The sequence below is a fragment of the Momordica charantia genome, assembly GCF_013281855.1.
Source record: "Momordica charantia cultivar OHB3-1 chromosome 2 unlocalized genomic scaffold, Mcharantia_2.0 BLBB01000002.1, whole genome shotgun sequence".
Taxonomy (NCBI): domain Eukaryota; kingdom Viridiplantae; phylum Streptophyta; class Magnoliopsida; order Cucurbitales; family Cucurbitaceae; genus Momordica; species Momordica charantia.
Genome location: NW_028275160.1, coordinates 3,237,208 through 3,261,135, shown reverse-complemented (window position 1 = coordinate 3,261,135; position 23,928 = coordinate 3,237,208). Strand labels below are relative to the sequence as shown.

The 23,928-nt window shown below is 34.0% G+C and overlaps 4 protein-coding genes across 6 annotated transcripts; 3 read left to right on the top strand and 1 right to left on the bottom strand.

Moving 5' to 3' along the window:
• Positions 1-484: 484 nt before the first annotated feature.
• On the top strand, positions 485-4,854 carry CLC-E (chloride channel E). The gene is made up of 7 exons (XM_022285071.2): positions 485-1,081; positions 1,214-1,646; positions 1,941-2,141; positions 2,264-2,730; positions 3,296-3,856; positions 4,066-4,262; positions 4,450-4,854. Exons 1-7 carry the CDS (start codon positions 575-577, stop codon positions 4,478-4,480), a joined length of 2,397 nt encoding a protein of 798 aa, XP_022140763.1. The 5' UTR covers positions 485-574; the 3' UTR covers positions 4,481-4,854.
• Positions 4,855-5,870: 1,016 nt separating this feature from the next.
• Positions 5,871-10,597, bottom strand: HD1 (histone deacetylase 1). Of its 2 annotated transcripts, none has more exons than XM_022284841.2 (8): positions 10,410-10,597; positions 9,482-10,033; positions 8,796-9,236; positions 8,000-8,230; positions 7,343-7,413; positions 7,196-7,253; positions 6,641-6,703; positions 5,871-6,323 (listed from the first exon to the last, which is right to left on the bottom strand). In XM_022284841.2, the coding sequence occupies exons 2-8, from the start codon at positions 10,007-10,009 to the stop codon at positions 6,237-6,239; spliced, it is 1,479 nt and encodes a 492-aa protein (XP_022140533.1). In that variant the 5' UTR covers positions 10,010-10,033; positions 10,410-10,597; the 3' UTR covers positions 5,871-6,236. The 2 variants fall into 2 exon arrangements, with proteins under 2 accessions (XP_022140533.1, XP_087976812.1); XM_088120686.1 differs by lacking the exon at positions 10,410-10,597 and adding an exon at positions 10,262-10,390.
• A 3,449-nt stretch (positions 10,598-14,046) lies between these two features.
• LOC111011357 (tetraketide alpha-pyrone reductase 1) lies at positions 14,047-16,730 on the top strand. Of its 2 annotated transcripts, XM_022285085.2 has the most exons (6): positions 14,047-14,385; positions 14,474-14,640; positions 15,092-15,280; positions 15,580-15,742; positions 15,827-16,019; positions 16,494-16,730. In XM_022285085.2, exons 1-6 carry the CDS (start codon positions 14,256-14,258, stop codon positions 16,633-16,635), a joined length of 984 nt encoding a protein of 327 aa, XP_022140777.1. In that variant the 5' UTR covers positions 14,047-14,255; the 3' UTR covers positions 16,636-16,730. The 2 variants fall into 2 exon arrangements, with proteins under 2 accessions (XP_022140777.1, XP_087976813.1); XM_088120687.1 differs by lacking the exon at positions 15,092-15,280.
• A 3,920-nt stretch (positions 16,731-20,650) lies between these two features.
• LOC111011034 (tetraketide alpha-pyrone reductase 1) lies at positions 20,651-23,576 on the top strand. Its single transcript, XM_022284646.2, has 6 exons — positions 20,651-21,074; positions 21,155-21,321; positions 21,902-22,090; positions 22,398-22,560; positions 22,646-22,841; positions 23,239-23,576. The coding sequence occupies exons 1-6, from the start codon at positions 20,945-20,947 to the stop codon at positions 23,378-23,380; spliced, it is 987 nt and encodes a 328-aa protein (XP_022140338.1). The 5' UTR covers positions 20,651-20,944; the 3' UTR covers positions 23,381-23,576.
• Positions 23,577-23,928: the final 352 nt, after the last annotated feature.

Genomic DNA, 23,928 nt, shown 5'->3' with positions numbered 1-23,928 from the left:
TTTTTAAATATTTATTATGCATTTATAAGTCAAGAATAATAAAATAATGTTTTTATTTATATTTTTGACAAAAAAAAAACATAAACAATAAACTTGGTTTTGTTATTTCTAAGATTTTACGTGACTTCGAAATCGTTTATTAAAAATAAGAAACAAGAAATTGGAGCAATTATCAATTTCTCAAAATTTGAAAAGGAGAAACAATAGACTTAAAATTAGGATTCGGTAATATTCATATTTCTTGTTTCTCGTTTTCAATTTCTTTAAAAAACCTAAGCACTAGACAATTATTTATATTTCTTATTTTTATTTTGTAAATATTCTCAAAATTTGTATAAAAATTTAAATTTTAGAAACAATCTATTTTAAATTATTTTAAAACATGAATAAAAATAATTTATAAGTCGGGCATAGAATTTTATTTTAAACGAAGACTAGTGAAAATAATAGCTCTTCAGAGGGCAGGGAGCCGTTATTTTAGTTGGTGAGGCGCTTGGTCTCGAAACTTATCCACTCAAAATTGTCTGGATACCTATATTTCAGATTACACGGAACTCTACTGCAAGGCTTAACAATGGCGGCTTTCGATTCTCTAGGAATAAGGCTTCATAATTACCCTCCTCTTTCCCCTCCCTCTTCTGCTTCTCTCTGCCCCAAATTCTCAGCTCTCGCCTTCTCTTCCCCAATTTCTCCCTCCAATAACCCCACTAACCCTATCTCTAATGGAGCGGAAATTTTTGGAGTGGGTGGTAGCAGCTGTGGCTCTGTATTGGGTCTTCGTTATTCTCTTCGCTGCAAACGAACTGGGTTACGTTTTTTTAGGTCAATTTGTGTTCTGCCCGGAAGTGGAGAATCTGAATCCCCTGTTAGCAGCGATGCCCGGTTGAGTAGAGGCGACGGCGTGCCGTCGGTGACGAGAATAGAACGGAGCGAAGAAGTGGAAGAAGGACAAGAAGAAGAAGAAGAAGAAGAAGAAGAAGAAGAAGAAGGTATTCCCTCTGGAATTGGGAGTTCCACCATAATATCGTCGTGTTTCGTTGGTCTTCTTACGGGCATCGGTGTCGTGCTCTTCAATAACGCAGTACTTCGTACACCTCCATTTTTCTTCAATTTCTCTGTCACTTTCGTTGTTTTATTCTACGCATAATCAAACTACGAAATTTGAGAATATTCCTCTGCTGATTGCCTCATTGTTATTTTGAATGAATTGAAGGTGCATGAGATACGTGGTTTTTTCTGGGATGGAATTCCTAATAGAGGAGCGTCTTGGTTAAGAGAAATGCCCGTGGAAGACATATGGAAACGAGTTATATTGGTTCCTGCTTGTGGGGGTTTTCTTGTTAGCTTCTTGAATCTGCTTAGAGATGCTACTGATGTTCAAGTGGACCGACCTGAAAAGGGTGGTTCTTCCGCAAAATTTGGAGTCCCACTTTCCACATCTAATAAATTCAAGGCTGCATTGCAACCTTTCCTAAAGGCCATTGCTGCTTCTATAACGCTTGGTACTGGTAACTCTTTGGGACCCGAGGGTCCGAGCGTCGACATTGGTACTTCTGTCGGCAAAGGCATTTCTTCTGTGTTTGACAAGAATTCTCAAACAAAGCTTTCTTTGATAGCTGCAGGATCAGCAGCTGGAATCTCATCTGGTTCGATCTCTATCTGTAATGTGCTTGTTAGTTGATTGATAAAAAATAATTTCTGCAATCAAATTTACCTTGCCTCCATAATAGGAATGTTGCTAATCTTAAATGTAATGATTGGCAAGCTTTTCTTCCTTCAAATGTTTGGTGGGTCGTGATAGAACAATGAGACATTTGTTCTTCTCATGTTCTGTTCCTAAAGTAAATTCGTCCAAAATTCTTATGCAGTTGTACTTAGTCGGTGATGGCTCTGAACCCTTTACTGTTTCATCTGTTGAAGCTTCTATTCTATTTTGTCAGGGTTTAATGCTGCAGTTGCTGGCTGTTTCTTTGCTGTCGAGTCAGTTTTATGGCCATCTCCTGCAGATTCAACTCTTTCTCTCACAAACACCACTTCAATGGTTATATTGAGTGCTGTAATAGCTTCTGTAGTTTCACAAGTTGGTCTTGGAGTTGAACCAGCATTCAAGGTCCCAGAATATGATTTTCGCTCACCAAGTGGTAAACCAATAGTTTCAGTTTGAAAATCAATGCTGTCACATAAAATAATTGATCCATCTCTCTCTTTTAGGGTTTATATTTGACAATCAAGTTGTCTATAAGAGCTATTTAACTCGTTTCAGAGCTTCCACTGTATCTGTTGTTGGGTGTCCTCTGTGGCTTGGTTTCATTGAGCTTTTCTAAATGCACATCTTATATGCTTGCAACCATCGACAAATTTCATAAGGACTTCGGTGCTCCGAGGGCCTTGTTTCCCGTTCTAGGTGGCTTCACTACTGGACTGATAGCCTTGGCATATCCTGAAATTCTGTACTGGGGCTTTGAGAACGTCGATCTTTTGTTGGAATCTCGGCCATTTGTGAAAGGACTCTCAGCTGATTTATTGGCCCAGCTTGTTGTCATCAAGATTTTGGCCACCTCTTTGTGCAGAGCCTCTGGACTAGTGGGAGGGTACTATGCGCCATCCCTGTTTATTGGTGCTGCAACAGGAATGGCATACGGGAAATTCATTGGCATTGCAGTTTCTGACGCCAACCCTATAATTGACATCTCCATTTTCGAAGTGGCATCACCACAAGCATATGGATTGGTACTGTTATATATCGTTTCATGCCTTAAATCTCATAGTTTTACTCATTTTTGTGGTTCAACACATATAAATTGCATCTCCCTCGTTTCTTACTGAGGTTTTGAACCTTCCATAAAACGTTAGATGTCAAGAGCTCCTTTTAGAAACATAGGGTAATCCAAGTCTAAACTAATATAGTACTGTTTTTTATTTTTCTAATTTTGTTCAGCAATATCTGCAATAATGACGTCTAGATTCTTGTGTTTGTTATACGGGATTGAAACCATAGTCAAGCATATGACACCTTTAGATGCTTTTATGATGGGAACCTTAGTTCTAGCTAAAAGGGTGAGTTCTCTTTTCCCCCCTAGCATCTGCAAATTACTTCTTAGCATGTCATAATTGTCCTTGCAAGCCAACTAATTGCATTGATTTATTCATTAAGTAGATACATACATATTGCTAGATTTTTAGTCTGTGAATGCCTGTATAGTCCTGATTATTATTTTGTTTTCTTATACCTGCATTTTTCTGTTGACCAGCAGTTGCATTGAATATTCAAAAAACAAAGTGGGTTTAATTGCAGGTTGGAATGGCTGCTACTCTTGCAGGGGTTTGTCAGGTGCCTCTTACTGCCGTTTTGTTGCTTTTTGAGTTGACACAGGACTACCGAATCGTTCTTCCATTACTTGGAGCCGTGGGGGTGTCGTCGTGGATAACATCTGGGCAGAAAAGGAAAAGAACTTCCCAGCAGACAAAGAAACTCCCTCTGGAAAGAAGTCTCGGTACTCGACAATCTACTGCATATGATAGTAATGCAAATGACCAATCTTCCAATTATGCGGATGATGGAAAGGCAACTAACCAAAATGATCTCTGTGAAATTGAAAGTTCACTTTGCGCATACGATTCTGATAGTGATATTGTAGAGTTGGAAAGGAAAATATCTGTGTCCGAAGCCATGACAACGAGATACGTTACCGTCTTGATGGGCACTTTCCTTGTAGAAGCAGTAAATCTCATGCTTGCCGAGAAGCAGTCTTGTGCATTGATTGTGGATGAAGAGAACACTTTGATTGGCATATTGGCGCTTGAAGACATTCAAAAGTTAAGCAAAAATGCAAAATCAAGAAGCGAACGGCTAAAGGTGAGACACTGTTTTACACCAATAGCTGATATCTCTCACCATTCTTTTCTCCACTAATCACCCGATAGCAACCAGCCCGCCCGATCGTCTCGGTAATATTGGCGAATTCAGATGAGTTAATCAAGTGTAGTCTGAAGTTGTTGAAACAGATACTTCTAGCTCATCCATTCTGTAACTATGTGAACTTGACAACTCATTTTGTTGGGCAGGAGGCAGCAGTTTCTGAGATTTGCTCACTGGATGGCGAAATATGTCGAGTACCGTGGACGGCTACTCCGAGCATGGACGTTCTTACAGCTAGAATGATCATGAAGAAGCTTGGTGTGACCCAAGTTCCAGTGGTGAAAGATCAAATGGGTTACCTTGTGGGTGTTTTAGAGTGGGAGTATATTGATCTCACTTGCAGGTACGTTATCAACTCTAACCACAATTATATTATATGGAAGTGAAGTTAGTGAACTCAAAGAAAAGAAAAAACACAACATTGTTCGAATCGAATTGTCACCTCCAGAAATTTCGTTAATTTTATTTTTCTTTGATTATGATATGATATGATATTCTGTAATTTGTGGTTGGCGGATTGGTTGATGTAGAATTCTTGCAACAAGAGAATCCCTGGGGTGAGAGTTTTTGACCATAGAGACCAAAACAGAAGTGGAGCAGAGCAGCGCTTAGGCGCCCACAGTCCAGACTCCATAGCAGCGCTTAGCTTAGAGAATGCCCAGTGGGGGGCAGGGGCAGGGACAGGGGCAGGCCAAATCCTTCATTCTTTGTGCAGTAACAGTTATCATTATTTATTGTTCCATTCCACCAGAGCTCACTGCCCAGCAACAATACGAGAGTCACAGATACTGACCGTTGACCGTTTTCTGGTTTTTCTTTTTGATGTAACAGTGACAGCGTAGATGGAATACCAACAATATCCACTCCCAAAACCCCAACCCCTTTATCCTTAAAATAAATAATAAATTTTTTTAAAAAAGACTCTTTTTCACTCATTCCTTTCTTCTTCTCCAGGGTCTTGTGTATTCTAACCCTACTTTAAATACTATTTTAGTCATATACTTTCTACGTTGGTTCATTTTGATCTTCCTGCTTTTCAAATATTTCAACTTTAATTTATTACAATCTTTGTGCCATTTTTTATTATTATACTTTTGAAAATGGTCATTTTATTATTTCTTCACAAAATTTAATATGAATTATATACACAACAAAACTCCAAGTTATTTTTAAAAATGTATTGAGTGTGGTAAAAAATGAAGTACCAAAATGATTACTTTTAGAAATACATAGATCAAAAGCTGAAAATAAAAAATAATATATAAGTCTACTATATGTATACATAATCAATTAGTTAGTGCTTTTACCCACTCTAAATTCAGTTTTTATTGTTAAAATTTAAGTTATAAATATTAAAAATGATATAAATTAATTTAATGTTAATTAACATTCCCACTTGATTTTTTTAGGAAAAACACATTGGTGATATCATAAACATAACTCAACGATTTCTCCCAGGGGTTGGAGATTCAACCTCTCATTCATATATTTACTGTACCAAAAAAAAACAAAAAACAAAAAACAAAGACGCAATGGAGGTATCACTCACCAAGAGAAAAAAATTAGAAAAATCTTTATATAATTAAACATCCAGCATGATACGAGTCTTTTTTTTTCTATTAAAAATTTAACAAAAAGAAAGCAAGCGCTAAATTTGGAATTTAATAAAATATAAGAGGCAAAAATAGTACCTTCTAAACTGAAAACTATATTAGATTCGAAAATAAACTTCAAAGCTAAAACTATATTTTAACTATCCTTTAATTATATACTTTCTAAAGTTGGGTTCGGAGATGTGTGAAAACTTTGTCCCCATCCAAAAGGATTCTCCATTACTCTGAAGCTTAAATGACACTCTCCTAATTCTCCTATCATTTTTTTAATTCAATAACTTTTGAGAATGGAAATTCGAACCTCTAGGCATTTGGACGAGAATAAATGTCTCAGTGAGTTGAACTAAGAATTAAAAATTAATTAGCTAAAGTCATATGACCTGCAGAATTCAGAAACCTCTAGTCTCCTTCAAGGTGATTTACATGGGAAACCTCTGTATAAATAACATGTCAAGGTTGCCAATCCCACCATAACATTAAGCAAATCATCAATACCTGGTCTAAATAACAAGTTACTACATCTCAACTCCCGACTTTTATACACATACTCAAGGCACGACAGGATTTTCACGACTCACTCGTTCTTACACCAAGAATACAAGTCTAAAAAATCTGTGCAGCAAAGAATGTCAAAAGTCACCTCTATTTACTTGGAGTCGGTCGTTCTTGTGTTTGATCCCTCCCTCACCACCCCTTTTCAAAGACTAAGGGAACATTTGATCATTCTGCTTGCTGGTCTCTTCGAGTTTTACACCTGGCTCTTCGATTTTCAGAGAACCTATATCTAAAGCCTGCAAGTGCAGTGTAAACATATAAACAAATGAGGACAAAAGATGACGAGTCATTTCCGGAAACAGAAAATTTATCATAAAAGATTATGGAATGGAAGGTACAAGAGAAGAACACTCCTCGAAGACATGGGGGTTTACAGAAACCACTCAAGTGGGGAGTAATTGCAAAAGGCCTTTAAGAGTGATTTTTTTCCCTATTTCAGTACCTTCTACACTATCAATTTTATGAGAAAGTGATGTTTCCTGTCTTTTTTTCCCTTCGAGTACTGAAAACTAGTAAAAGATACAGCTTTTCATGGCTTTCGGAGATTTTTCACCTTTGCGCTTGTAGCCTCAGCTGCTGCTTTTTCTAAACCTCTTGCACTTTCCGCATTGACTTCCTAAAAAAATTTTAGACAACCATGAAAGAATCAAAAATCATGCAGGAAAAGTAAGAATGCAAATTAAATCTCCTCGATTTTATGTATCTCACTTGCTGAGAAAAGCTGAGACTACAATTTAAACTTCAAACAGAGTGAAATGGAGGATGTCCAACTAGATAGAGGCTATAGAGTTGGAGAATGGATAAATGGGGTAAATGGGATAGGCATCTTGAGCATAGCTCAACTAATTAACACATATATCCTCGACCAAAATATCAGAGTTTCGAATTCTCATCCTCACATATAGTCAACAGTCAACCTCAAAAAAAAAAAAAAAAAAAAAAAAAAAAACTAAAGGGGGTAAATTGAGCATGCAAAATGTTCATGAGTAGTCAACAATGGCAGGAAATATATATGTGGTCAACAGTAACTTGAAGCAGGAAATGCAATCCACAGCGTGGGAATGAACAAACATAGGACATCACACATTGACTTGAATTTAGAGCATACCTGATCCTTGATTTCAGGCTCAACCATTTCTCTTTTAACTCTGCTTGGCATAGGTTTCCTGTCCAAACAGCAAGTGAAAGCAGAAGTTAAGATGCAAGGGATTGAAAAATAAAATAAAATGGAAAATTCAGGGACAAGATGAAATACCGCTCATCATCAACTTCCATGTCAGAGTCTGGATCCCATCTCTCATCCCTATCATCCTGCTCTTCATCTGCCTGAAGATTATATTAATAGTTAGAGTACAGGAGTTGACTACCAGTGAAGTGATTCATCAGGTAGGTTCCCAAGTAAAATTCAATTCCTATTTCCTAAGAATCAACAAAGAAGTGAGAAAAGGAATGGATTTTGTAGCTTTAAAGTATAAAGATTTGTCATATGGAACCTGGATTACCATTTTACAAGCAACACCGCATAGTCACATTGGATCTACTTGCATATGGAGCAAAAAAAAAAAAGGCTTTGAAGGGTATACAGGTCAGCTAAGAGGCACAAGGAAAAGTAATACAAAAAAGTGAAAAACCAACATGCGACTCATTTGACATAAAAGAGACATCAGATCAGAGTACAATAGTGCGACTGTGCAAGCTACATCATGAAGAATAATTTACAAAGCTGGTGACCTTATATGAGATGTATGAGATCAATAAATACTGTCTTGTTATAAGTTGAAAATTATACCTACAGTGTTCATTTAATTGAACAACTCAAATTACATCTTATTATGTGCGTGACAACAGGCAAATAATGGAAAAATCTAAAGAGGAGAAAGCTAATGAAACAAATTATAGTATGTTAACTCACCTCCGGGAGTTCAGTATCAGGAGGTCTTTCTTGAAACTGAACACTGGGTGCATGCTGAAGCCTTGAAAGGTATTCAAGCAGCTTTCCCTGTATTTCTTCCAACATCTGGTGTGAATTTTTGTTCTCCATATTACTGGGAGCAACATGCAGAGTGTAATCAGGACCAAAGTACTCATAATACTCGTGCTGTGGCATTTTGTCATCAACTTCCACCCCAAGTGCAACTCCTGTCTGCCTTACATGAGAGAATATGGCCAAACAGCCAGTAAAAAAATTGATATAGATATTTTCATTACAATAACAATCTAGTAACAAGGAAAATATGACTTCGTAAAAATTCTCAACACCTCACCACAAAAAGAGTAAAACGTACTACACAGTTAGTTATGAAGTCTTAGAGTTTATGAACTCTCTCCACATGAATCTTTGCTCTAATTTGGAACACAGGAATGTTATAACAGGAAAGAAATGAGATGGATTAAAAGGAATGTCTCCACTGGCAAGAAACTTCAATATGTGTGCTCTCGAGAGAAGTCAACCACAAACTTTATGGAATAAAGTGTTCAGATATAATTGACTGGTGTCATATGAACTAAAGATAAATATTATATTGTGAAGACTTGGGACACATTAGTCATATGGTTGAGTCATGAAATGCACGATGCTTCTACTTCATACCCCTTCCTCTTTCAAAATGACATAAGCATAAATCATAACTGCATTTGACTAACAAGATATACGAGAACCAATTGATACTTGCTCAAACAAAAATCATTATTTGAAATCAAAACTTTACCTCATAGCACCAGCAGCGAGCAACATTACGAATGGTATAGCCGCCCCCACCAAGCAGCAACAGAGGCACATTGAATGATCTCATATATCTAACACACTCTGCATGACCTTTTATTGACAAGTTAAAGCATCCTAGCCTATCACCAGAAAGAGAGTCAGCACCACATTGGAGAACAACAGCACCAGGTTTAAAAACTTCCATAACTTTTCCCATTATTGGTTTGAACAAGAAATGATAGCTCTCATCATCAATTCCATCATCCAGAGGAACATTAAGGGAGTAGTATTTTCCTTTTCCATAACCAATGTCTCTTATATCACCTGTACCAGGAAAATAATCTCCAAATTTATGGAAAGATACGGTCATGACCCTGTCAGTCGTGTAAAAAGCCTCTTCAACACCATCTCCATGGTGGATATCAATGTCAACATATAAAACACGCTGCAAATACAAAAGTACCAGAATCACGTGCAGAAAATAATAACATCACAAATTGTCATGATCGCATCCCAGTACTAATTTACTTAAACCAGAACCATACTACCATGGTGATGGTGATTAAAGGACAAGTACAAATTTTGGGCAAGATCTTTACGTTATCCCAATTCAAGGTTTAAAAATGTTTAATTATAAAGCAAGCCTTGGGAAAGGAATAGAAAGGAAAACATTTCTCAGTCTACACCAACCTCATAATGTTTAAGGAGCTCCAGTATCGCCAAAACAATATCATTGACATAACAGAACCCAGAAGCTTCGCACTTCTTTGCATGGTGTAACCCACCAGACCAATTGACAGCAATATCACAGACCTTATGGTTTAACTTAACGGCACCACCAACAGATCCACCAGCATAAGTTTGACAGAAAGAGTAGAGGCCATCGAAGACAGGACAGTCCTCACCGACATTGAAGCGCTTAAGCTGCCTGAGCTGGTCTTGCTGCGTTTCAGGTGTAATATTTTTAAGGAACGCCACATAATCATCAGCGTGGAATCTGCAGAGGACTTTATCCCTTGCAGGAACAGGCTTAAAAACCTGCATATGTTGGAGTAAGCCATAATGGGCGAGAAGGGCATGCGTCATTCGAATGCGATGCGGCTTCATTGGGTGACCCTGCCCATAATAGTAATTCCCAACCTCTGGGTCGTAGAAATAGCAGACCTTCCTCTTCACGCCGTCAGGCCCAGATGGCAATGAATTGCCTCCTGTCTCCATAAACCCCCACGAGGTGCAAGAATTCTAGGGCAGGAACAGCCAAAAACAACAAAATAAGTAACCTAACTTGAGTTCGGTCCCCAAAATACTAACTAAAAATGGTCAGAAATCACCCAAATTCAATCAGATTTTACACCAAAACGAAATTCCGAGAGTGACCACCGAAGTGACAACAATGAACAAGTACGAGGAAAGCAAAGTATACTCTCCAAATTAACGTCAATATCCAGATTCGAGAGAAAAAACACACACCTACACACACAATGATGCCGAAACTAGCATCCCATAATTAGAGTGAAAGAAGTAAAATTTTGATGAGAAGCAGCAGTACAGTAAAGAAGCTTTGGGAAATTGCCGCCTTCCCTGAAGAATGAGTAAACAAATAAAACAAAACAAAAACCTGAAACTGCGACGAGAGCGTTCCTCGACAATGGTTGCAGAAGCCGCCCCAATTCCTTCCTCACTATGCTCAACAACGAGAAGATCCAACTCTTAACTTCTTCGGAAGAGTGAAAATGAAGCGTATACTTTCAATTTACCTATTGAATTACAAATTTCGTCCCTAAACTTTAGGGTTATGTTAATAATTATCTCAACTTTGAATGTTGTATTGTATCCATCTTATTCTTATATTAAAAAAAATGTTTATTTCCTAAAATTAAAAAGAAAATGTTTAAGAAGTCTATATATACTTTTATCACAATACATACATACATTGATCATATCACATTAACATAAATTGACTAAATTATTTGTAAAGATTTCGAAGGAGTTTAAGTATTTATTAACAATATGGATCATTAGACTCCAAATTTAAAGTTTAAAGTTTTTTTATTTTGAAATTACAACTAAATGCTAAATCACAGTAGAACATAATAATAAAGTGAAAGTACACAAACTATTAAAAAATCAAATCCTCGTTGGTTACAATTTTAAAGTTTAGAGGAGAAACTTATAATTTTTTTAGGTTAAAATACTTATTTAATCCCTGAATGTGTTTTGAAGTTAGGGTTTATTTTGGTTCATATTGTTAATCCACTATTTAAATAAGTAACAGATTGATGAACGAGTATTTTAACTTAATATATTTTTATAAAATATAAAGGCGAGATAAATATAACCCTAAAAGTTAATGTTTACTTTAAAAAAAAACTATAAATGTTCATTTACTAAAATTCAAAGTATAAATATATAATCCAAAAGTTAATCCGTCAAACTTGATAATAGTCAATACATTTTTTATTTTATTTTTATGTGATAGTAAGTGATTAACATAAATTGATTATCAATTTAAATATATTGATAACAACTAAACAAATAGCGGTGGAAATCGAACTCACAATCTCTTAATTGAAGTCTATGTGATTACCAATGAGCTATGCTCGTTTTTTGTAATAATAAGTAAACAACTTATATATCATTTAATTGCTTTTTTTTAATAATATTTTTATTTTTATTATATTTGCAGTTGTTTTATAGCTACTCATTTTTATAATAATTTTTGGTGTGGATTCGAACTTTTGATTTTTTAGTTGTTGATAAGTGTCTTAATCAATTGAACTATATTCAAGTTATCATTTTATTTTTTATTGAAGATTTTTTTTTCCATGTCGATCCATAATAAAGAGAGACCCATCATATTCTTTACTTCCAACCAAATGCATCATTGATTACATACGTGGATTTAAATCTTTTGAAAATTTAAATTTCATTTTTGTCCTAAAGATTTGTTTTAGTCTTTACACTGTATGGAAATAATAATTATTGTGCATATATCAATGATCAAAATGATTAGTTTATAAAAGGAAGAGACTAACATAAAAATTTTGAAAATTTATACACCAATTGAGGATATAAATGGTTGAAATAGTTTTGCAATACAAATGTACTAATAACTCAATTTATTGGACGATTGTGGTATAGATTATTGTAGATATAGAAAAATTTAACTGCATAACATAGACTTAACGCAATTTACAGAAGGTTTACAACTTCAAATTTTTTTTTTCAAGTACAACTACATAAGTGTTGATTTTTTAAAAATAATTACAGGAATATATTATATATATTGTGATGAAATTTTTGGAGACGAATCAAAAGTACTTCTATTTTAGATTTTTTTAGTAAAAAAATTGGCGACAAATGAGAAGTTTATCGTCATCCTATTGCGACGAAATTTTAAACTTATAACAATAAATATATGGTACTTTTAGTGACGAAATCTAAGTTTCGTGGCCAAAAATTTTCAGAAAAGAGAGGAATTTGACCGCTAGATCATTTAGTGAAAATTAATTAAGATGACAAAATTAGGGGATTTTGCGACGATTTTTTATATCGTTACCGTGAACTTGCCCTAATAAAACTTGAAATTTGTCGACGAAGAGCTATCCCAACAGGGATATGCCAACGAACTTTGCGACAAAAAAAATAAACTTTGGAAACGCATTTTGTCGACTCATTTATCTATAGCGATGATTTTGTGCATCGGAAAAATTAAAACTTTTTCGTAGTAAATAATTATTTTGACCATTGTTATTATTTGGTTGACATATGTTTACCCGAGATACTTACCTAGTTTACTAGAAAAAAAAAAGTAGCAAGTTGAGACTAATGCTCAGAGTAATATTCTTCTATAAAGGAGCAAAATAATAATAATGTTTTTCTAAAAATTATAGATTAAATATCTTGAAGCTACCGTGAGCGTAGTAATCAGCACCTTCCTCCAATTAATAGGTTTTGAATCCCCCGTCCTTTTTGGTGTACTAAAAAAAATAGATATCCTGAAAACCCAATAACTAAAATACAATCATTTTAAAAGTTCAAAAACTAAAATAAAATAAAGGCTAAACACATTTTTCATCGTACTTTTCTGGTTGGAGAATGTTTTAAATTTTTGCCAACTTCTAATAAATTTGAAAAATGTATTATGAAAATTTAAGATTTTCTAATTTATGTGGGCATAATTTTCCATCTAAATTTATATCCAATACCAACTCACTAAATATCATATTATATATAACCTTTTTAAAAGTTACGTATATATAAACCATAAACTATGAAAAATAATTAATTGAAAGTAACCTAATAGTTTAAAACATATATTTAGCTTAAAATAATTTTGAGTGATTTAGACTTAAACCAATTCAATAATAAGAAGATTTTGCTGATATCAACACAACTAGTAAAACGTTCATGTTTCTTGTTTTTTATTTTTTATTTTTATTAAGAAATATAAGCATTTGACAACTATTTATATTTATTGTTTTTTGCTTTTTAGACACATTCTCAAAATTGTATATAAATTTTAGAAACAAATTATTATCAATTTGTTAAAAAAACCATTTGAATCCTGGAGTATTGGGACTATGTAATTTTATTTTTCTTTATTAAAAATGATGAAACATAAACATAGACAATAAACGAGAATGTTGTCAAAATGAGTTTATAGTTAGAAGTTAAAATTTCTTTATCCACATTTACCGTGCTAAAAACAATAATAGCAAGATTTATATACTATTTTATCTATTTTGATTCCTATATTTTCAAAACGTTTATTTTGATTATTATTTTATTTTTTATGATCCGACTCCAATTTAGGGGGGAGAATCATCGAGCAGCAACAATTGAAAGTTATTCATGAAGTTTAGTCGTTACAGCAGCCCACATTCTGACAGTATGGTCAGACGTTGCTGTAGTCCATGTCCTCCATACCTCGAGCCCAACACAACCAACATAGGGGCTCTACAACTATCCTTCGCGTCTCATCAATAGCAACCTGGAGTAACACGTTACAATAACATTCATCCTCATATTTTCAGCATCTCATGCTCAGATCTGACCATGAGATTGATAGTTTCTATTGATAGTTTCTATGATAAGCAAGTGAGTGACTTGGATCCTTATGTCTTTAAAATATTTATTTTAATTTCTATACTTTATAAAACTGAATTGATTTAGCCGAGAGATGGAAATAACATTTAAACATAATAATAATAATAATAATAATTTTTCATCCCATTAGAATGCGCGGTCTACTTTTCATTTGTATCAAAACTCATGAAAACCAGATGGTCTACCTTCTCCTTCCCTTCCCCGCTTTCTTTACGCCACCATACCATCACCATCAATTTTGTCCGAATTCCTTGAAGAACATCAAGAACAAGAACAAGAACTCCCCTCCATTGCTTAACATCTATATAAACCTCGCCCCTCTGCTTCATTCTCCACCCAAAATTGCACCAACGGAATGGAGCAGAAGCTAATTCACAGCAAAGGCCAAGTGTGCGTAACTGGAGCTTCTGGGTATTTCGCTTCTTGGCTTGTGAAGCGATTGCTTTCGTCTGGCTATCAAGTAGTCGGAACCGTTAGGGATCCAGGTTTGAGGGTTCCCTCCCATTTTCCTCCATTTCTCTCTCTCTCTGTTAGGGCATGAAGAAGTTCACCGATTTAGAATATAATGTGCAGGGAATACGAAGAAGGTGGAGCATCTATGGAGGCTGGAAGGAGCCAAGGAGAGGCTCCGACTCGTAAGGGCTGATTTGATGCAACCTGGGAGCTTCGATGATGCGGTAATGGGATGCCATGGCGTCTTCCACACCGCTTCCCCTGTCCTCGATACAACCCACTCCAAGGTGTGTAAGTTATAAGTGACTTATTTACTCAGCTATACGCAGATTGATCTTTTATTCATATTCATGACAAATTATTTGTTAGGGTGGCTAGTTTTCTTTGAATTTAGTTTTGGTTTTATCCAAATATCTTGTACTTTACTTATACATTATGAATCTAACCCAACATCAGATATATGATATAGTTCAATCATGGACCGCACGCTCTTTGAGATTCGCCACCTTTTTTGTTTGACACTTGAGTGTTCTACGGATACTATGTCAAAGATCGCATGATGTTTTACACAGATATTATGTTAAATTACTACTAAAACTCAAAAGCTTAAGTTGATAAATTGAAAAACAGGACATTCTTGGGGAGATTTTGTGATTTTCTTTGCCGTAAGAAGGTAACTCTGATTGGTTTTCTTAGCAAATGTCTCACTTTCTTAACATTTTCTTGGAATCCAAATAGGCAGAAACATTGGAACCAGCTATTGAGGGCACACTGAATGTGCTACGTTCATGTAAGAAGAACCCATCTCTAAGGCGTGTCGTGCTTACTTCATCTTCCTCAACTGTAAGAGGAAGAGAAGATTATGACCCCAAAGTACCATTCGATGAATCATCTTGGTCCTCTGTTGAACTCTGTGAGAGACTTAAGGTGCCATCATACCATTCTATCCAAATGATCTCTCATCCCTTTTTATAAGGATTTTGTTTTTGGAGACTATATTTGATGATTTACTGATTTTCTATAATAGTTTTCAAATTTTTGTTTTTGTCTTTGAAATCAAACAAAAACAAAATCGTTATTAGACACTACTTAACATGACTGTTCTCATTATTTTGAATATTGTTTTTGTGCCAAATATGGACTGAAAGATGCCATTGAGCTGATGACCTCTTACTATGCTTCTCATTTTTCTTGCATAAAACTTGTGTGGGACATCAAACAAAAAGTTGTGGTATGCTCTTGCAAAAACTCTAGCTGAAAAGGCAGCTTGGGATTTCTGCAATGAGAATGGAATCGATTTAGTAACCGTGCTCCCTTCGCTGATCATTGGGCCTAGTTTGTCGCCCGATTTATGTTATACAGCAATTAGTGTTCTTGGCCTGCTTAAAGGTGTGTGAAACTTCAGTGGCTTGCAATTATGCAGCCTATCTTTTGGAAGCTATATAGACTGAGTTTTTTGTGGAAACAATGCAGGGGAAACAGAGCAATTCCAGTCACTTGGAAGGATAGGATATGTCCACATTGATGATGCTGCCCTCTGCCATATCCTTGTTTTTGAGAACAAAGATGCTCAAGGGAGATACCTTTGCTCCTCAACTGTGCTGGAAAATTATGAATTGGTATCGCTCCTATCATCGCGCTATCCTTCCTACCCTATCCCGAAAAGGTTTGGCTTTCATCAACCATAATACTTAAATTTTTATTTAAAATACTATTTTGGTCACTGTATTTTTAGACTTGTTTCATGCCAGTCTTCGTACTTTCAAATGTCTAAATTTAGATTCTTAATAAAATTTAGTCCCACGGTTAATTTTTGTTAGAAAAGTCTAGTCCCTACCCTGTAAGCCTTTCGTCTAGAAATTTGAGAAATAGTCACATTGTACTTTGTCTTGAATAGAAATTATTACTATAGCAATTTATTGTTGGAGATTAACTCCAAAAGAACGGTAAGGGTTAATTTAAAGATCTTTTGAAAGTACATAAACTAAAATTGGACGTTTGAAAGTGTAGGGATTGAAATAGAATAAAGTCTCGAACTACATAAAGTATGTCAAGCTAAACTCGGACATATTTTTTATTTTTTATTTGTAAGTTAAAAGTGTGTTGAGAATGATGTGAAAATGGTTGGGCACTTTTTCAGGTTTGAGGCATCAAATAGACCATTTTATGACTTCAACACATCAAAGGTTGAGAAGTTGGGGATCAAGTTTAAGTCTGTGGAAGAGATGTTTGACGACTACATTGCATCTCTCTTGGAGCAACGCCATCTTTCTTTAGCTTAATTTGTATTACTCCCACAAGAATTGGAAAATCAATGCTTCAATCCCAACTAATAATTTTAATATTAATTAGTTAATAAAAATAGCACTTGTTACCATTACATAGTTCAATGGTTCGATCTCGCCATGTTGAATGAATACTAATAAAAATAATAGCTGGCATAAATTAATAGATTTTAATTAAATAAATGAATATAATATGTATATATTTAAAAAAATTAATATGTTATTTTGAATCAACTCAAGCATCATTCAAGTAGTTAAGATATATATTCTTCGTGAAAAAGGTGGAAGTTTGAATTTTTAATAAGATTTTGGTCGATCTATATCTTACTCCAATCATGTGTTGTTGAACTCAATTTTGTTATTACTATGTTAGTTTAAACTTTACGTCACCAGGGGACTTGTTTGAAATGAAAACTTGCCCCATAGCCTATATAAAATAACAAATAAATTCAACAAAGTTAATAACAAAAAATTATTTATTAAACTCACAATTGAAAATTCAGAGAGGTGTTAGAAACTTTTTAAAAGTACACTCGTCGAAAATAGACTCAACCCAACCCAAAAAGTTTAAGAACTAGACTTATGATTTAACCCAAGTGACAAACTCAAACTTATTAAAACTACTAAAAATCTTAATATACTAATCCTAACCCTTTGTACAAACAAAAGATGGTGGTAGAAAGCTTCAACATCAAGTTAGGTGGCGTGACATTTGTAATTTGGTTACTGCTACATACAGGTTCGAAATTCGTTTGCCTCTCAATAACTATTTGATAAAGATTCAAAATGGTCAACTCGAACATAGTTAAAGTAGATAAGACATCTGTTACCATCTTAAGGCCGATGCCTAACGAAAGGACAAATTTCTCACGTTGTTCTAAACCTTCAAGTAATTTTTAGAGAGAGAAAGAGACTTTGTTTTGTTAACTATTCCGAGTCCATGATTGCCTCAAGAAGACTCCCTTCATCTCCATAACAGAGACTTGTGACATTCTGCTCTAAAACATATCTACAAGTACATGAGTTAAATTTTCTGTTAATTGGACACAGATATTTTGATGTTTTTAAGAATGGATTAATGTGTCATTAATGCTCTGAAAAGTGGTTGAAAATAGAGAGTTGAGAGAGGGAGGGAAGGTGAGATAAAGATAATTAGAAATGGTCCAACGTTTCCACTTAAAAGAAATTTAATGGTTTAGTATAGAGGTAACTTCTTCACTTATAAAAGATCGAGGGTTTAATTTTTACGATTAAAAGTTTATGGGTGTAATTATAATAATCAATATATCTTTTTATTATAATGAATGTGAGATGAAGATTAGAACATTCGACCTAAAGAAAATGTATAATATGAGTGCCATCTTAACTGTACTTAGATTAGCAAATGTCACAATCAATACTAAAAAACAACCAAAATATAGTTTAGGGACGGTTTATGCAATTTACCTAACTAATGACAAAAAAAAAAAAAAAAAAAAACAAACAAAAGAGTTTCTACGGATTTTGTAATATTAATTACGTAATTCATTGAGAGGGGTTGAAATAGTTTTACAATATTAACGTACTAATAACTCAAATTTCGCCTTTCAAAGAAAAAAAATCAATTTATCATAGGTAGTTTATATTGTAGATTATTGTAGATATAGATTTTAGGTGATAGATTATAAATTATGCACATTTATTTTAGAAAAATTCTATGTAAACTTAATATATATTTTACAAAATATCACAACTTTTAATTTTTTCAGTTATAGCGTAGGTACTACTTTTCTTATTAATATATCTTGTATTACTTTTCTTTTCTGAAACAATATTTTATATTACATTTGAATTTGAGTTTGATTTAAATTATGCGATTATGTAAAATTTTAAACTTTAAACCATATTTTAAAATGCAGTAGTTTTGAAATTTATTAAGAATATTGTTTTCTTGGGTAGATTATATGAATTTGTTAAATCACCGACAATTTCATCTAAAACTGCCCCAAAATCCAAATAAGTTCTTAAATCTATCTTACTTTCTAAATAACTTTTTAAACATTTATGAAATGTTTTGATTTTTTTTTAAGAATTGATTAATGTGCCAGCTTTGAATTATAGTTGAAAACAGGGAGAGAAGGTGAGGAAAAGAAGGGTAAAAAAGTCAAAATTTTCTGCTATTTGTAACGATTTAGTCCTATAGTTTAAAATTTGTAACAATTTAGTTCCTATCGTAAAAAAATTTATTAAAATGAAGTGTCAAATTTACATATAACAATTTAATCTTTCTAATTTATAAACATATTTGATCTCTTTTTAATTTATCAATTTATACATACAAGAAATTTTAACAAAAAAAAATCACGATAAAGATTAAATAGTTACCAACTTTAAATTACAAGGACTAAATTGTTACATATTACAATTCAAGGACTAAATTGTTACGAATTTGAAAGTATAGAGACAAAAATCATTACAAATTAAAGTTTAGGGACTAAATTGTTGGACTAAAAGTATTTTTTAACCTTTTTATAATTAAAAAGTCGTGGGTATAATTATAATTTATGAAGACCAATTATTTTTTTAGTACCATAAATATGAGACCGAAATTGAACTTTCAATCTCAAAAAAAGCATAATATAAAATGTCTTAAGATTCTTAACTACTAAACTATGCTTATGTTAGTAAATCTAATACTTTTGAGAGAGAATTTATGTAATTTATCCGATTAATAACAAAAAAAAAGATTTTAAAAGGGTTTTGTAATATTCATATTTTAAATATTAATTACTCAATTTATTGACAGAGAGTTGAAATAGACGTAGTAATAACTCAATTTATCATGCAACTATGATATAGATTATATTATAGATTATTTTTAGATAAAGATAATAAATTATTAATTGTGCACATTTATTTTAGAAAACTTACACTGCATAACATAAACTAGGTATTTTACAACATTTTATTTTTTAGTTAAACAATACTTGTGGTAATCCATGGATTTAGTCCACGAACTTCATTTTAATTTATAATGATTTATTCTTCTACTTTAAATTAGTACCAATTTTAGTTCATTTAATTTAAAATTTATGTATCCTAACTACCATTAAAAATCTCATCAAATTAAGTTTTTTTAGTGCAACAAATTGAGAGTATGAAATTTGAACCTTTGACAAGGAGAAGTAGGTGACGATGAAACTACACTCAGTTACGCTTATGTTGGCAGTCTATTTCCCTCTTTATGTAGCGATTTAATATTTGTAGTTTATAACTATATTTGATTGCTCATCATTTTATGCGATCTATACATAAAAAGTTATATTAAATTTAACTCTCTTTTTTTGGTAAGGTGTGACTTTTTTTATTAACAAATTTGAAATGAGTATTAAAACTTCTTTATTTTAGATGGCATAATTTCTCCTTTGACTTATGGTTAACTTATTAAATAGTTAACTTTTAAGCTATTAATAAATTAATTTTAACATTCACTAACAATAAAAAAAATTTTCCAAATATGAACATAGCTCTATAGTTCCATGGTACAGACAAAAACTTTACGTTGGAGGTTAAAATTTTTGCAAAAAAAGGTCTATTTTGATTCTTTATTTATGTCCATTTTCCGTCCACATTAACATTAGAATGGAGGATGTTGGAGGTGATTTCTCAATAGCCACGTATCAACATATGATATGACCAACAATGATGAGTCGACAAAAAGATTCACGTGGAAGTAATTACACCTCGTCCACTAGAAGAGGCTGAGTCAAGACAATTGTGACATGTTTTATGCGAGTTGACCTAAGTCTCACGACTTGATTGCTTGAAGCATTAGCTGAACCGAGTTCAAACTTGATGCTTGAGTTATTAGTTGAGCCAACCAAAGGACAGTTCTACAGATATATAATTCCGACATCATCTACGACAACAAACTACGATTCTCGAACTATCAAAAATTGTTGGAGACTTGTAATAAAAACCTCCACGGGATACAGGAAATTATATTCTCCCTCGGATATATATTAGCTACTAAGTTGAGCGTACTCCTATCATAGTACTCCTCTCTTTTACGGTCCTCCACTTCTACTTGTCGTTCGAACCGAGGTTCGCAGACTTGGTCAGAATCTTGATCAAACGCGGGTCCACTTTTCATTTTGTATCAAATTCAAAACTCACGAAAACCAGCTAGCATATGCCTTCTCTGTTCTCCTTCTTTCTCAATGTTGTCCGACTTCCATGAAGAAGAAGAAGACGACTCCTCCATTGTTAACATCTATATAAACCTCGTCCCTCTGCTTCATTCTCCACCCAAAATTGCAAGAACGCAATGGAGCAGAAGCTAATTGAGAGCAAAGGCCAAGTGTGCGTAACTGGCGCTTCTGGATACTTCGCTTCTTGGCTTGTGAAGCGATTGCTTTCGTCTGGCTATCAAGTAGTCGGAACCATTAGGGATCCAGGTTTGAAGTTTCTCTCCCATTTTCCTCCATTTCTCTGTTAGGGCATGGAGAAGTTCACTGAATTAGAATACAATGTGCAGGGAATGTGAAGAAGGTGGAGCATCTATGGAGACTGGAAGGAGCCAAGGAGAGGCTCCGACTCGTAAGGGCTGATTTGATGCAACCTGGGAGCTTCGATGATGCGGTAATGGGATGCCATGGCGTCTTCCACACGGCTTCCCCTGTCCTCGATGCAACCCACTCCAAGGTAAGCGTTATAAGTGGCTTATTCACTGAGCTATGTGACCTTTAATTTTATTCATATTCATTACAAATTATTGGTTAGGATGACTAGTTTTCAATATTTGTGTGCTACTTTGATTTTATCCGAAACGTCCTGTACCAATTTTATATGTTACGGATGTTCTAATATGAGACTGTGTTTGCATCATTAAACAATCTACCTCTTGTACAAATGACTACCAAATCTCTGCTTAAATAGTGGTTCTTTTGTCCACTCTAGAGCACGAGAACTTACTCTTATTAAATTCAACTTCTCTTCTTTAGAGTACATCACATGTACAATATAGTTCAACCATGGATCGCGTGTCCCTACGCTCTTTGAGATTCGCCGTTTTTTTGTTGCACTTGATTGTTCTACCGACACGTCTAAATATGAGGCAGTGCTTCGATAGCATGTCGAAAATTGCATGATTTTGTGCGCAAATGCTATGTTAAAGTACTACTAAAACTCAAAAACTTGGATTGAATAAAAGAATTGTTAGGCTGATTTTGTGCTTTCCTTTGCAACTCTCTCGCTTTCTTACACTTTCTTGGAATTCAAACAGGAAGAAACATTGGAACCAGCTATTGAGGGCACGTTGAATGTGCTACGTTCATGTAAGAAGAATCCATCTCTAAGGCGTGTGGTGCTCACTTCATCTTCCTCAACTGTAAGAGGAAGAGAAGGTTGTGACCCCAAAATACCATTGGATGAATCAACTTGGTCCCCTGTAGAACACTTTGAGAGACTCAAGGTGCCATCATACCATTCTATCCAAATAATCTCTCATCCTTTTTTATAAGGATTTTGTTTTTGGAAACTATATTTGATCATTAACTGATTTTCTTGTTTTATAATCTACCTTTTGAATATCAATAACTAACAGAAGAATAGTTTTCAAAATCTGGTTTTTGGTCTTTGAAATCGAACACGACTTAACATGACTGTTCTTAGCCAATTTTGTGCCAAATATAGACTGGAAGATGCCATTGAGCTGATGACCTCTTACTACGTTTCTAATTTTTCTTGCATAAAACTTGCGTGGGACATCAAACAAAAAGTTATGGTATCCTCTTGCAAAAACTCTAGCTGAAAAGGCAGCTTGGGAATTCTGCAACGAGAACGGAATCGATTTAGTAACCGTGCTCCCTTCGCTGATCATCGGGCCTAGTTTGTCACCCAATTTATCTCAAACAGCAACTTGTGTCCTTGGCCTGCTTAAAGGTGTGTGTGAAACTTTAGTGGCTTGCAATTTTGCAGCCTGGATTTTGGAAGCTATATAGACTGAGTTTTTGTTGAAATAATGCAGGGGAAGCAGAGCCTTTCCAGTCCATTGGAAGAAGGCTGGGATATGTCCACATTGATGATGCTGCCCTCTGCCATATCCTTGTTTTTGAGAACAAAGATGCCAAAGGTAGATACCTTTGCTCCTCAACTGTGCTGGAAAACCATGAGTTGGTATCGCTCCTATCATCCCGTTATCCTTCCTACCCTGTCCCGAAAAGGTTTGGCTTTCATCAACTTAATACTTAAAGATATTCTAGTCATTGTATTTTTAGATGACTTCTAGGTTAGTCTCCGTACTTTCAAATGTCTAAACTTATATTCTATTTAACTTTTGCTGAAAGAAATCTAGTCCCTACCCCTATAATAAGCCTTTCCTCTAGAAATTCAAGAAATATACTTACATTGTGCTTTTCCTTGAATGAAAATTATTAGTTTTTGAAAATGAACTCCAAGCTAATGATCGAGGTATTGAAAGCTAATGATGAGGTATTGAAAGTAGAAAAACCAAATTTAAACATTTGAAAGTATAGCGACTAAAATAAAATAAGTTCTAAAGTACATGGTGAAAACAATATGTTGCTAAATATATATATATATATATATTTTCTTTTGTAGATTTGAGCCATCAAATAGACCATATTATGAGTTCAACACCTCAAAGATTGAGAAGTTGGGGATCAAATTTAAGTCTGTGGAAGAGATGTTTGATGACAACATTGCATCTCTCTTGGAGCAACGCCATCTTTCTTCACCTTAATTTCCACTTCCTCAAGATGTTTGATTGAACGCAAAACAAGAGTTATATATCATATAGATGAATTTTGTGGTTACGACTCAAATAAAAAATAATTGTCGATCACATGGTTGTGGCTCTGTTGGATAATTTCTACTGTTTAAAAATATGAAATTGTTCTCAATAAATATGAATTTAAACAAACACTTTGGTTTTTCAATGTAGCATATGTCTTTTCCTCTCTAAATATTTAAAAAATAGAAAATAAAAAATGATTATAAACATATTTGGTTTTTGCTTTTCTGTTTCATGCCAATAAAAATTCTTATCCTAGTCTCTTTATATACATGATTACATGGCCGCCACAAAAAATAATAGTTTTATTTTTTAAAAAGTTTAATTCCTAATGTTCAAGTGATTTTTTAATTTAGCTTCCATTATTAAAAAAAAAATTCAATTTAATCCACCGTGTTTTAACATTTTTCCGATTATATGAATGTTTTAAAACTTATGTCAACTTCTCACAAATTTGAAAAATGTAATATAAACTTTTCTAACTTTAAGTGGCATAC